We start from the raw sequence: 13,646 nt of genomic DNA, 5'->3' as shown, positions 1-13,646 counted from the left end.
GCCAGGGAAAGTAGGAAATAATTGAACACCATATGCCTTCTATAGCATATGTTCCACTTGTACCCTTGATCTCTAACAGTTTGTTCCGTTGTCATATCTCTTAATAGCAAAAAAGAATTCTTGTGATAATATCGATCCTATAAATCTTGCTTTAAATTTTTAAGTTACCGATTAGGTCTAGAAATATGGTCTTGTTTGTAACCAATTCTTGTGTTATCGAACGTAAATCATCAACCAAATAAAGAAGACTTCAGCAATTAGGCAAATCAACTCTGACCTGTCCGCACTCGTGTGTGTGGAACTTCTCTCTTTCCTTTTGCCCCACATCAATTTGGTATCTCCTATAAACCAAAACTCTGGACTCTGATCATTGATACCAACATATGGTCGCAAGCAAAATCCTTTCACTAGAAGATATCAACTAGACCAAAACATTTAGTTTAGGGAAAGATGGACAACAGAGTTTATCATACAAATTTTGTTTAGATAAAAGTTTGAGTTGTTTCGATTAAATTTTACAATAAAATTGAATTGCACAAGTAGAACAAGTGAGAGAAAATCACACCAAGCTGGTTTGAGACGGCAACAAATCATCCCTCATTCCGGCTATCTCCTTTTCAATTTCCAGCCCATTAGCATTCTTCAAAGCCAATAATTTCTTTTATTTTCTTTTGTTTCAGACAATCTTTTTGAAATGTGAGGTGTAAAATTTCTTTGTTTAAGTACAGAAAACACTTGTCCTTTTCTCTTTATGATATATACTTCCTCTTGTGTCCAATTACAGTAGTATTCCTTTCTGACGAATTTCAGACTTCCTTTAGTTAGTTTGAGGTATTTAAAATGAAAAAGACTGTTGTTTGATTAAACTAAAAGAAGTAGTATATACTAACTAAAGGAAGTAAATATACTAACCAAAGGAGTTTGATTAAACTAAAGGAAGTATATAGTTTGAAATAAATATACTAACTAAAGGAAGTAAATATTTGGGTAGGGTAAATATACTAATAGAAAAAGTAACTAATTTTATTAAACATTTTATTCCTATGAGGTATTATTTTTTTCTTTGTTTTCTCATTTCAATACTAGATTTTGGTGCCTTGCAACAAATGCATGCAACTTCTATCCCCACATTCATATGCACAGAGTCAATTAAGAAAGTAAATTGATTTAGCTTCATATGTTGTTACTGAGCATGTTAATGGGTCGGATCTTACCCAAATTCAATCCAGACCTAATATGTTTGGGTCGGATCTAAGTTTAATTTTTTAAACTTAGATCCTACCCAGAGTCAGACTGTGTAAGAGAATCGTGAATTTTAATAGAGTCTAATTTTATATGATCCATATTTAAACCTAGATTCAAACCAAATCCTATGTATAAATAAATAATATGTATGTATGTATGTCTATATGCGTATGTGTGTGTGTATGTGCATGTGTGTATATATATATATATTCAATAAATTTATAAAATAATCTAATATTACATAGACATTAGATCGAATGTAGTAAGACTTCATGACCATTAGATTAAATATACACTGGTGATCTAAGAAAATACCACCTAATCTTGCCTATCTATTACACTCCTCTGCTTTCTTTGGTTCCCTCTCTAAACAAAAATTTGGGTGGTATTTATGTTATTTTTAAGCTCTATACATTTTTAAATATTTTTACTTTAATTTTGTATGTTCAAAAAAATACCTACAGATTCTCATTAGATACCCAAACTCATGAGGGTCTGGATTTGGGTTTTTTTTTTTTTTTTTTGTCGAAACGATAGGATACTTTCATTATAGTAAGGAAAAAATTTACAAGTGCGAGCAACGGCTCGAGAGAACTTTACAAAAGTGTTCAAAGATACTGAGGAACATTCCTTTCCTCATCCACAATAATGCCTAAAGCATCAACACTTAATTTTCTACTATCTATCATATTTTCTTCCCTACTCAAGCAAAAGGAGCACATGCAAAACAGTTTTTTCACATTCACAATATCCTCCAGCAATGTAGCCATTCTGCTCCCCATAGGCTGTGTTTTTGTTAGTTGTTTCAGCAGCTCCTTGTTGGCAAAATTGAGCTTGATTCTGTTCCAACGATATTGCACAGCTTTACACAGGACTAACTTTAAAGCTAATGCATCATCTAGGCTTTGGTTCCCCAGGCTTCTTTCTTTCAGCTTCCATTCTGCAATCTTGGTGCCTGTAGTTGTTCTAACTGTTACTCCAATGCCTAGATTGTTTTGACCTTTCCTTGTAGCTGTTGACAGGTCCATGATCATAGCTCCCTGAGCTTCATTGCCTTGGCTTTGTTGATCATTGCCTTGGATTTGGGTTTACTTTTTCAAATCCATAAGAGTTTGAGTATGGATTTGTGTTTAAGTAAATTTAATGGGTCTAAATTTGAATCAAAGGGATCTAATTCAAACGCTAATCATTGATATGTCTAGCTATTAGTATTCAAATTACTGAGGATTTTAAATCCTCAGGGTTCTACAAAAGTAGACATAATCCTCCAGTAGATCAACAGTAATGTCACTAATCACCAAAATCGGGGAAAATGGAAGCCAAAATTTTGGGGAAAACCTAAAAGTAAAATCGAGGGATATATATCAGTCTCTTTTAAAAAGTTTCTCCATTAACACCATAAAAAAGGTAATAATTACCACATACTACTACTGCGACGGAGAAAGAGAAAAATACATCACAATTTTATTAACCCAAGATTCATGAACAATACAGAAATAAAGAGCCCTATCTACAGCCCAGAAGACTTGACTAAAATAACAAAAAAAAACCTCATAGTAAAACAACTAATATCTGAACTTGACCAAAAACTGCTGAAAATAGGATTGAAACTTTTGGATTTAACAGACTTGGTTTGATGTCTCTAAGGCAATACACGGAGGGAGGAAGAGCCTGGCATGCAAATTCATCGATGAAATGCCTTTGGTTGAGGTTTAACCGACTAATGTTCTATCTACCATTATCTGAATTTTCAATGTTTACCATCCAGTGGTGGGTCGACAAAGGTATAATAACTAAAGGATTAATCTTATATATACTGTCAGTGTATACATTATTACTATTAGATATATAATATGTACAAATTTTGAATTTAAAATTTAAAATTTGTTTATGTGTCATGCATCCATTCATGAAAATTTATACACTGATAGTGTATATAAAAATTACTTATAATTAAATTGGTAAAACAAATAAAGTAGAGGCCAAAACCTTTCTGGCAAAAAATAAAGTATTAAATAAGATTTTGTCCCAAAATTTTGACATTGATTTCAACACATGTCAAGTTCAATTTAATACTGTTTACCTCATATTTTCCTTCATTTTTATAGCATAAGAACCCTAAAACTATCACCTAAAAATATTGTTAAGTGGTCTAGTAAAAAAAAATAGTGACGTCTTATTATATATTGGTATTCTTTCGATTTACGTCTTTCTCCTCATCGAAAGTTTATGTTCCAAAGTTCATGGAGAAATCTGAACGAGTCTTCTTGGATGAGTAACATAGATTCAGATTAACTCGGATTCTTTGCATGTTAAACATGATTTAATGTGTTTGTTACCGTCTTAAATTGAAAATTTATGAAACATAAAAGGGTCACGCACAGGGAATGAATTAAGACGTGAATTATAGAGATTCGAAATGAATCTCACCCAAATAAGATGAACACCTTACATGTTTAAAAAATGGAATTTGATTTGTCATCAAGAAATCAGGAAAGTTAATGCACATTCATTCAAGAGATTCTTGTACCAAAGCAGAACCTTTACCGATTCCGGACGCTTGTGAAAATCTTTTGATAGGTTAATTTTCCTTGTGTAAAACTTCTCTCTTTAACAAAAACTCCAAAAATTCTTCCCCTGCTAGTACTTGCCCACATGACTTTCTCATAAATAGAGCAACTCGTATTCTTCAAACCTCAGAGTTTGTCCCTAGAAAGCAAAAATGGAGATCAAAACAACCCGTTTTATTCTCCTCCCAGCTCTCTTGTTTATACTATTTCGGGTCCAGACTTTTGGGAAAACCCATAGAGAAGCTGACTACCATCATCTCAAGGCTAGATTGAACCCACAATCCAATGTTGAAAGAAGCAGCTACTTCCCAGCATTTGATGCCCCTGCTAAGCCTTCAAATCAAAAAGGGCTGAAAGAGAAAGATAGGGTCGATCGATTGCCTGGACAACCACACGTTGGATTCAGGCAGTATGGTGGATATATCACCATCAATGAGACTGCTGGCCGTGCCTTTTTCTATTATTTTGTTGAAGCACAGGGTCGCAAGAAGCCTGAAGATGTGCCTCTTCTCCTTTGGCTCAATGGAGGTTCATTAGCAATTTCTCATCATTTATTTTATTTTTGTACATCAATTTGTTTTCTTTTGTACATCAGTAGTAGCGCTTTTTTTTTTCTGGAAGGTAAACAGAGGTATATTACTAATTTCTTAACTTTTATTTTCCTTTTGTATATAAATATGTTTTCTTTTGTACATAAGTAGTAGCCTGTTTTTCTTGGAAGATAACTAGAGGATTTCATTTTTTTTTTTGTGTGTATATGAGTGGTTATGTGTAAAATTTTTAATGGAGATTTATACAAAATTTGTGTGTGTGTGTATTTTTTTTTGGCAAAACAATTAGATGGCTAGTTTTCTTGTAAGTTTTGGAACAATTTTTTCTGGAACAAGAAAAGTCCCACCTAACCTTATACAATGATTAGAGGTTTAATTTGTTAATTTTCAAGAGTGTGATTCTTTGTATTTGATTACCTGTAGAATTTGATTACTTTATATAATGGTATTTCATTGTTTTCGAGTTTCTGAGTTTCACACTCCAAATTCTCTTCAACCCAAACTTCTCTATTCCCATGAATCAGCACCAGAAATTCTGTATAACAAAAATAATATACTAGAAGCTATGCATGCTGCGCTACGACTTGTGTACAAAATCTTCACAAGAATGATATTGATTTTTTTATTTTCTTTTTCGGAAGTTTTAGTCATTTTGTTATTAAATTAGTTATGCATTTGATTTAGAGTAATGATTCGATCAATGCCTAGATCTTGATAATTTATATATATAGATTGATACATAACTTACATATTTTCTCCCTTCATTATATCACTCTGAAAAAATCCAACAGCAAAGGTGGAATTATTAGTAACAGAATATCACTATCTTTACAAACATTGTTATATTGTCTTAAGCTTGTTAAACTGACTATGATATTTCCATTTTTTTTAACTCATTTGTCAAATAGGTCCTGGTTGTTCTTCTCTTGCTTATGGAGCCTTCCAAGAACTAGGACCATTCAGGGTTGGCAGTGATGGCAAGACACTGTTCAAGAACAGATTTGCTTGGAATTATGGTGGGTTACTTTTGTATTTTGCAAATTTTTCCGTTGAATATTTCAATAGTTAGGTACTAAAGACTAAAAGCTGTTTTAATATTTTGTACCTGCAGTGGCTAATGTTTTGTTCTTGGAGTCTCCTGCCGGAGTAGGATTTTCATATTCTAACACAACATCAGATTTTGTTAGCGGCGGTGATAGAAAAACTGCTGCAGACAATTACATTTTCTTACTAAATTGGCTTGAGAGGTTTCCCGAGTACAAAAATAGAGACTTTTACATTTCTGGAGAGAGTTATGCTGGTCATTATGTACCTCAATTAGCACATAACATTGTTTACCATAACAAGAAGGCGAACAGGACCATCATTAACCTCAAAGGAATCCTGGTATGTCTGTTCACTTCTATTGTTAAAATCATCGATTGCTAGTCTCCTGAATGATAAAAGTGACTTTATCAAACTTAATTGATCCGATAAGGCAGCTAGACTTGGTTAGGACATCAAACAAATTGAATATGTTGTCATGGCATATTTTGTATTCAATTCTTATAAATATAGTTGTTTCTGCGACAGCAACTTATTTATACAGACATGTAATGATTTGTATCCAAATAAAGTAGTTCTGAGTGAATTATATTGTGATTTTCACGTTCAAATCATTTTAGGCATTGTTGGTTCTGAGTTGCTATGTAGGTTGAAAATTTTAAGGGCAACTTTACAAGCATAGTAGCGTAGCATGCATGCAATATCCGGGGGAGAAATTCTGGGCTGCAGTATGAATATGACTAATACAAAATGGCTGTCATAAATGATTACAAATAAGCTGTTAAATGGAATTAAATTTTCTAAATCGTGTGATTAATCTTGGACTTTAATGCAGATTGGAAATGCAGTCATCAATGATGCAACAGATGATCCAGGGATGTATGACTATTTTGCAACACATGCTCTCATTTCCCCTGAAACTGTAAAAAAAATCCACAAATTCTGTAATTTCTCAGCGGCCGAATTATCGGCTAATTGTCAGAACATCCTAAGTGTGGCAGATGGAGTGTTCGACGAAGTTGACATATACAATATCTATTACCCTCGATGCTTTGATGACAGTCTAACCAGTGTACCCAAGCGGTTCTCCGTAAGTTCTCTTAATTATTTTTTTTACCTTTTGTCTTTTGTTCTTGATAACATTTAATAGAAAAAAAATACATTGTAAAAGCTTCACTAGAACTTAATAATCAATTGGGATAATTTCAAAAACCTCCCCAGAGGTTTCTGATAATTTCATTGAGTTCGCCTGAGATTTGAAAAATTATACATACCTTCCTTATCATTTTAAATGACAATTTTACCCTTAAATATTTTAATAAAATTCCCTTATTTGGTATGCTTATGCTTAGAATGAGTTTTAAAATTATTTTTTCATTCTTTTTCCTTCTTATTACTTTTTTAAAATTTTTTGCCAATAAAACTATAGAATTACCACTATTACCTCTAATTTCTATACAACCAAATGTCGAACTAGTGATTTTTTTTACGAGTTAATTTTATATGTAATCCAATGTTTTTTATGATCTTTGTTTTCTATTTTTTGGTATTAAAATTAACAATAAATCAAAAAATGGCCCAAAAGTACTACTAAACTATGATAATTCCACTAGTCCAAAAATTCATAAACTCTAAATGAATTATTTCAACACTTTCTTTTCTCTCTTATAAATCTAAATCCATAATAAAATACCATCAAAAGTATCATATCATAGTAATAAAATTATTACTATAGTTGTTTATCAAATAGTAGATATGGACATGAAAAATTTGGCACATTTTCCTTATAATTATACTAAACAATCTTATAATTGTATAGGAAAATAAATTAAAACTCATTACACAAGGGCATTTTTGGATATTCATTTAAAAAATTGGCCAAGTCAATATTATGTTAAGGTTTTGTTACTAAAACTATCAAATCAAGGGAGGTAAGTGTAATTCTTCAAACCTTAGGGGAGCTCAGTGAAATTGTTAGAAATCTCAAGGGAGGTTTCTGAAATTATCCCTAATCAATTATAGCACTTATAACCCTAAAAATATCTGTTCATTCTTTCAGAAAACTTAAAGTGAAATTTACAATTTGAACTTCATCAAGGTTTTAGTTAGACGGTGCCATTGGAATCTTTTTATGCCCAGCAAGATGAGGTATATATCTTTCTGGGATTTGCAGAAATTCTAGTTTTTAATGAAATTGAAAGATTAAAATTAATGACAAAGTAAAGAAAGATGACAAATTAATGGCCTAATCTAGAAAATTTTCATTTCTTAAATATTATTGTTTCTTTATTCAATCTATGAACCCTTAATTTTCCAATACAACGTGCAGATACTGGAGTTTGATGAATGCAGTGAATATTATGGCCATTCATACTTTAACCATCCCAACGTTCAAGAGGCACTACATGCAAATGTCACGAAGATACCATATGATTGGCAGCCATGCAGGTTATTTAGAAGCCCTCCTTTCTTTCTCCAATATTTTAATTTTTATTTTTTAACCTGGTTACCCATCTTTTCATGCTAATGGGGTTTTGCCAAAAACAAAAAAAATGCAGTGATGTTCTTCAAAACTGGACAGATTGGCAGTCAACAGTACTTCCATTTCTTAAAGAGTTCTTGGCAAATGGATTAAAAGTATGGATATTTAGGTAATCCTATCATTCACTATCTCATTATGGTCATATTTTTTAATATAAGACCTTCCCAAAATATTGATTATTTATAAGAATTAGCTCAACTATATGAAAACAGTGGCGATGTGGATGGAAGGGTACCTGTGACTGGATCACAGTACGCAATAGAAGCATTGAACGTTTCAATTGTAACTCCTTGGCAGCCATGGTATCGTGATTTGGAGGTCAGTAATCAATGCATGAATTCTTCCACCTCCATAATGTTTTATTTAGATTCTGATTTTCAACTTGTTCTTAAATATTTCTAATTTTTCAGAATTACAAGTTAGGAGCACCTTATTCTCAGTTTTTTTCTCCAATTAAGCTAGATTTTTAAAAGCAATTAAGAAGTGAGAATAGAAGAAAACATGTTTTCTAGGATCGAAAGCTAAAATCAGTATTTAAAACCATGAAAACATAATTTTTGTAAACTACTTTTATATATTTTTGAGATCTTAATAAATATTAAATAGATGCTAGATTCATCAATGCTATGCTCACTGAAAATTTATTTATTGTTTTGTTATGCTGTAATGCTGTAATCAGGTAGGGGGATATGTGCAAGTTTATCAAGACAACTTGACATTTGTGACGGTGAGAGGAGCTGGTCATCAAGTACCGAGTTATAAACCTGATAGGGCTCTTTCACTTATTACACATTTCATTTCTGGGATACCATTTCCCAACCATTAACTGGACAAACAGGGCATTATATAAGCTCTTTCGTCGCATTATTATTCAAGTATAGTGTAATACCTACGCATATTCAATTCAGCTGGTTATTCTTTTGATTTAATGGTTTATTCCATAATATTGGTATTGACTTATCCTCATTATTCTAGCACAGCCTGGTACTTCTGAAGGTTTAATTTGGCTTGTTACTCCTCAGGTTTATTGGTCGATTGAAATAATATTGGCATTGACAAATTCATGTGATGTCACGTGTTTTAGAAAATAGCTCCTCTTATCTAGTTTTGGTAGTTGCATGCAGTATTTTGTGCTTCATGTATAAACTATTTTCCGGTATATTGAAATGCTGTTTTTGACGGTAGAATAATAGACGCTTATGTAGGACTTGTCCTTCATTTTGATGTTCAGCAATAAAAGCTAAGGTTAATAGTTAAACAATAAGACCATTTGGCATATTTGGAATTCTAAGTGTGTAACTTTTAAGATTGGCATCATTCCAGGAAATTTATTCTTGTACTTTGTCGTGGCCGTCAATTCCAACTCTAATAGAACAGAAACAGGGACAATGCGTAGGTCGATAACAAACTTGATGAAAAATCCATTTCATATACACTTTAGTTTTTTCCTTTTCTTTTTTTTTTGTTTTACCTAAAAAATCATGTAGTCTAGGACATATAAAAAAGTTCAAAAGTTCTTGAAAAATAAAATAGGAATTGGTCACTATTATAATTTTTGGAAGGTGTAGTTGTTTTGTAGTGCGAAAGGGTTTAATAGAGGGGCCAAAAAAAATGTTGTTTGCTGAAGTTGGAAACAGTAAACATGGAAACTAGATTTAAACGGATGATGTAAAGCACGAAGAGTATATTTAAGGACTCGGATCCTCTCTAATAGTAGTTGCCTCCAATTTTCCACAATACGAGTATGGATATCTAACAAGTTTGATGATGTTTGATCAATTGTTCAAAAAGCTATAGGCATATTCCAGTCTATAAATAGGGGGTGTTAATATTATTGTCTATTGAGAAGAGCGAAATTTGAGTGTCTTGTTATTATATGTAATTAATGATACATTATTGATTTATTCCTTTTCTCCCACACATACTTGTATGTGTGTCAATTGCCTCCTTATAAATATTAATTTTATGAAATTTATCTCCTATACAAATTTTTGGCGGACCTTTTTTTGAGAGCTTACATCTTGGTATCAAAGCCCTAAATTCAAGAAATCGATCCTAGAGTGCATATGAAAATTGAAGAATTGCCCCTAGTTACGAGGTTAGTCTTGAGTGTTTTCCATGGTCAATTATAAGAATTGATGTGAAGAAGTTAGTTGATAGAGTTAGACCATAAGGTTGGTCATGGTGTACCTAGTTGGTGAAAATTGGACTATAAGATTGGTCCAAGGATTCTCAAATTGATTGTGATTGTGAAAACAAAAGTCAGAGATGAATCCCATCAGTTGAATTGTGATTATGAAAACCACAAAGTGAGTTGTCAATAAATTGATATCAAATTGTGCAATGAAAATAGTCTATCTAAGTGAGTGGATTATTACTACGAGAAAATTGTTTGAAGATGATGAACTAGTACAAAGTGATGTTGTTCAAATTTGCAAGGAAGATATTGATCATGATTGTATTAGACTAGATTTGAGAGAGCTTCATTTAAGGGAGGCAATGTTGGCATATTAATCAAGCCTAAAAAATAAAAGTTTCTATATTGTTACGGATTAATCTTCTATACACTGATAGTGAATACATTTTCATCATTAGATGCATGACACATAATTTGAATTTGAATTTGAATTTGAAACTCAAATTTTACATATGTGCCGTATATCTAACCATGATAGTGTATACACCGTCAGTGTATATAAGATTTACTCTATTCTTATTTAGTAGCATATTAGTAAGTAAAAATTTTAGCAATTCTATTGGAGTCAAATTATAATAGTTTTACTATTTAAGAATTAATATGTTATTAGAAAATTTCTTGTGTAATTGTAAAACTTGTTTACTAAATCATCTAGTTGGGAGTTTTAATATTATTGTCAGTTGAGAAGGGTAAAATTTGAGAGCCTTGTTATTATATCTAATTAATGATATATTGTTGATTTATTCCTCTTCTCCCACACATACTTGTATGTGTATAAATCGCCTTCCCATATATATTAGTTCCATAAAATTTATTTCCTATATAAATTTTTGGTGAATATTTTAAGTCTACAAAAACGACTCACTATACTACATGCTCCTTAATTTTGGTTAAGAAGCAAAATCCGAACAAACTTTCGATTCTAATATGGTCTCTTAGAACTCTTTCATGCACTAGGTGGGGAATTAATCTTGCATCCCACCTGATAGATTAAAGAGACATATAGTGCTTTCTTTTATTTAAAAAGATTTGGGTACGGTAGTGAACACTTGTGCTGAGACCCACCTCGAGCCTCATACAAGTCCAATTGGACTCTCCTTTCTCCCTTTGACCTTGAAAAATTGTCCAAAACTACTAGGAAAGATTTGGTTTTGGGAGCAGGATGTACAATTCCTTGGTTTGGATAGAGGGAAAAATGCACTTTTCGTTCCCGGGGTTTGGGATGTTTGACAATTTCGTCCCTGATGGTTGTCAAACTACCAAAGATAAAATTTATAATGATACCTACTCCCAAAATTGAATGAGTATAGTAGTGAGTAGGGTCGTCTCCACAGGAAACTGGTAGATTTATCACACACAGATAATTGGGGGGTTTTTGGAAAAGAGATAAACGAACAAATTAAAGGCGTAGGGTCACTAAATAAACAATCGCAAGAAAGGCAATAACTAAGGAATGTAATAAACAATTAATCGACACAACCTAGTCAAGGAGATAATCTCGGCACCGGTTCACACAATTGATCATAGATACCTGCATTAATTCACACGTTCATAAATAAATTGGTTCTAACAATTTAGTAACCGCCAAACTCCCAATCTCTCCTTAATTTTACAGTAGTCCAGAGACGCTCTTAAACTACCCTCTTGTAAAATAAATAACCCCAGAGACGCTCGAAGGATTTAATCTATTTACAGTTTTAGGAATTAGAGAGACCCAATTCTAGTTAACAAACACACATGCGGGTTTATTTAAACTAGATTAATTATTCTCACGACCCAGATTAGACTATTTGCGAGGCAATGAAATTGTGCCGTTCGCCACTAATTTAAGACAATTAAGTGATATGCACCTTTGTCCTAATTGGCAGTATACTATTCAGACAATTGAACAACTGGCCACATTGATCCAATAAATCCAAATAATAATAGACTATTAAATCAGAGAATAATTAAATACTCACAAACGCCGAATTTAGAATAATAAAAAAGATCTCACAATTGTTTGTGCACCGGGCCTTGATTATTCCTCAACTAGATAAAAGAACTAGCCTTGCCGCATAATCACGAAGCAATTGAAGGCTTTCATGGAGTTTAGCCGATTGAAGAAAAGTAAAGAGCGGCACAACCGCTAGTCTCAAACTCACGTATAAGAAGGGAAAAAAGATAAAAGATGAAAGATGATAGACCCTAGTCTATTGCTGTCCTATTTAAAGTGTTGTCGCCGCCGCACATTTTGCTTTTCGAATTAGAGTTTGTTTTTCAAAAGGATTCCTTCCTTATTTCCCTCATTGAATTGTTGCCAAAAGTCTTCTCTGCAAAGGTTTCCTAATCCCATGCAGGTTTAGAATGTGTCTCCAAAGAAAGGCGGTAGCTCTAGAAATAGGACCTGCGGTCCGTCTTTTTGACGCAACTCTACGGTCTCTAACGTGGGCACGCTCTGGAGGGACTGGTCTTCTGGAAATTCACTTCTTTTTGTCACTTTTGACCTCAGTTGCCTGCAGGTAACACAAATACCAAATACGAGTATAAACCCATTACTCTGCACAATAATTAGCCAAAATTAGGACTAAACAGCAATGTAATAACACTCAATTATCGCCCTATCAAATCTCCCCACACCAAGATAATGCTTGTCCTCAAGCATCTCGGAGCTCAGAGATACAATCACAGTTACACAGATGTAGCAGTCCAACATGCGAGTACAAATATCCTTTCCTCCTAACAATATTATCAAATTCAGAAATTGCAAGACTTAACCCTCTCTTATAGAATGGTATATGATTACTCACCACACCAACATGAAACACAAAGGGTTACTCTCACCACACAATAAAATGATGTTACCATATACTTGCTAATATATCACATCGCTACCACTGATTTCAAATTTAATGCAAAAATCCAAGGGTCTTGATGCGGGTTGTAATGGGGCTCAGGCACGGGTTGGATCAAACAGATAATTTAGGCTCATTATGTCAAAGGAAACACCATTGACTCCCTGCATGAATTCCAATTTCCTCCTTCATTCCATTGATCTTTCCAAAGCCTAACTGTAACTTTTCCAAAAAATTAGCAAGTGCAAGCACAACTAAGGACTTCACCCATTTATCTCAACAGAACACACATAAACAAAAGCACTTTTTTTCCTCTTTCTTCTTTTTTTTTGTTTTTTGTTTTTTTATTTTTTTTCTCTCTCTTTCTTGGTGTGCTCCTTTTCTTCTCTTTCTCCCCCTTCTCTCTTTTTTTCTTTTTCTATTTTTTCTCTCCTTTTTTTTGTTTCAAATACGCCCAACTACATGGGGATATAGACACACTTGCTAACTTCAATCATCTCCTTTCAACCCAATTCGAAATCATCATACACTGAAATCAAGACATTCCTTTGACACGGGGTAGAAACAAAGAGGGTTGAACACAAGAGGTTTAGGGGTGACAAAATAAATTTTTAAACAAAGAAGAGGTCTAGGCTCAACGATGGTCAATTAGGGGAGATCTGA

The 13,646-nt window shown here is 33.0% G+C and overlaps 1 protein-coding gene across 1 annotated transcript; it reads left to right on the top strand.

Annotated features, from left to right (window-relative positions):
- Positions 1–3,967: 3,967 nt before the first annotated feature.
- On the top strand, positions 3,968–8,778 carry LOC113759594 (serine carboxypeptidase-like 40). Its single transcript, XM_027302171.1, has 8 exons — positions 3,968–4,343; positions 5,275–5,382; positions 5,478–5,752; positions 6,246–6,500; positions 7,740–7,858; positions 7,969–8,061; positions 8,165–8,270; positions 8,632–8,778. The coding sequence occupies exons 1-8, from the start codon at positions 3,968–3,970 to the stop codon at positions 8,776–8,778; spliced, it is 1,479 nt and encodes a 492-aa protein (XP_027157972.1).
- The last annotated feature ends 4,868 nt before the right edge of the window (positions 8,779–13,646 follow it).

This window comes from Coffea eugenioides, chromosome 2 (assembly GCF_003713205.1).
Source record: "Coffea eugenioides isolate CCC68of chromosome 2, Ceug_1.0, whole genome shotgun sequence".
Lineage (NCBI taxonomy): Eukaryota > Viridiplantae > Streptophyta > Magnoliopsida > Gentianales > Rubiaceae > Coffea > Coffea eugenioides.
Note: the sequence above shows the minus strand (reverse complement) of the source record. Positions and strands in the feature narration are given on the sequence as shown.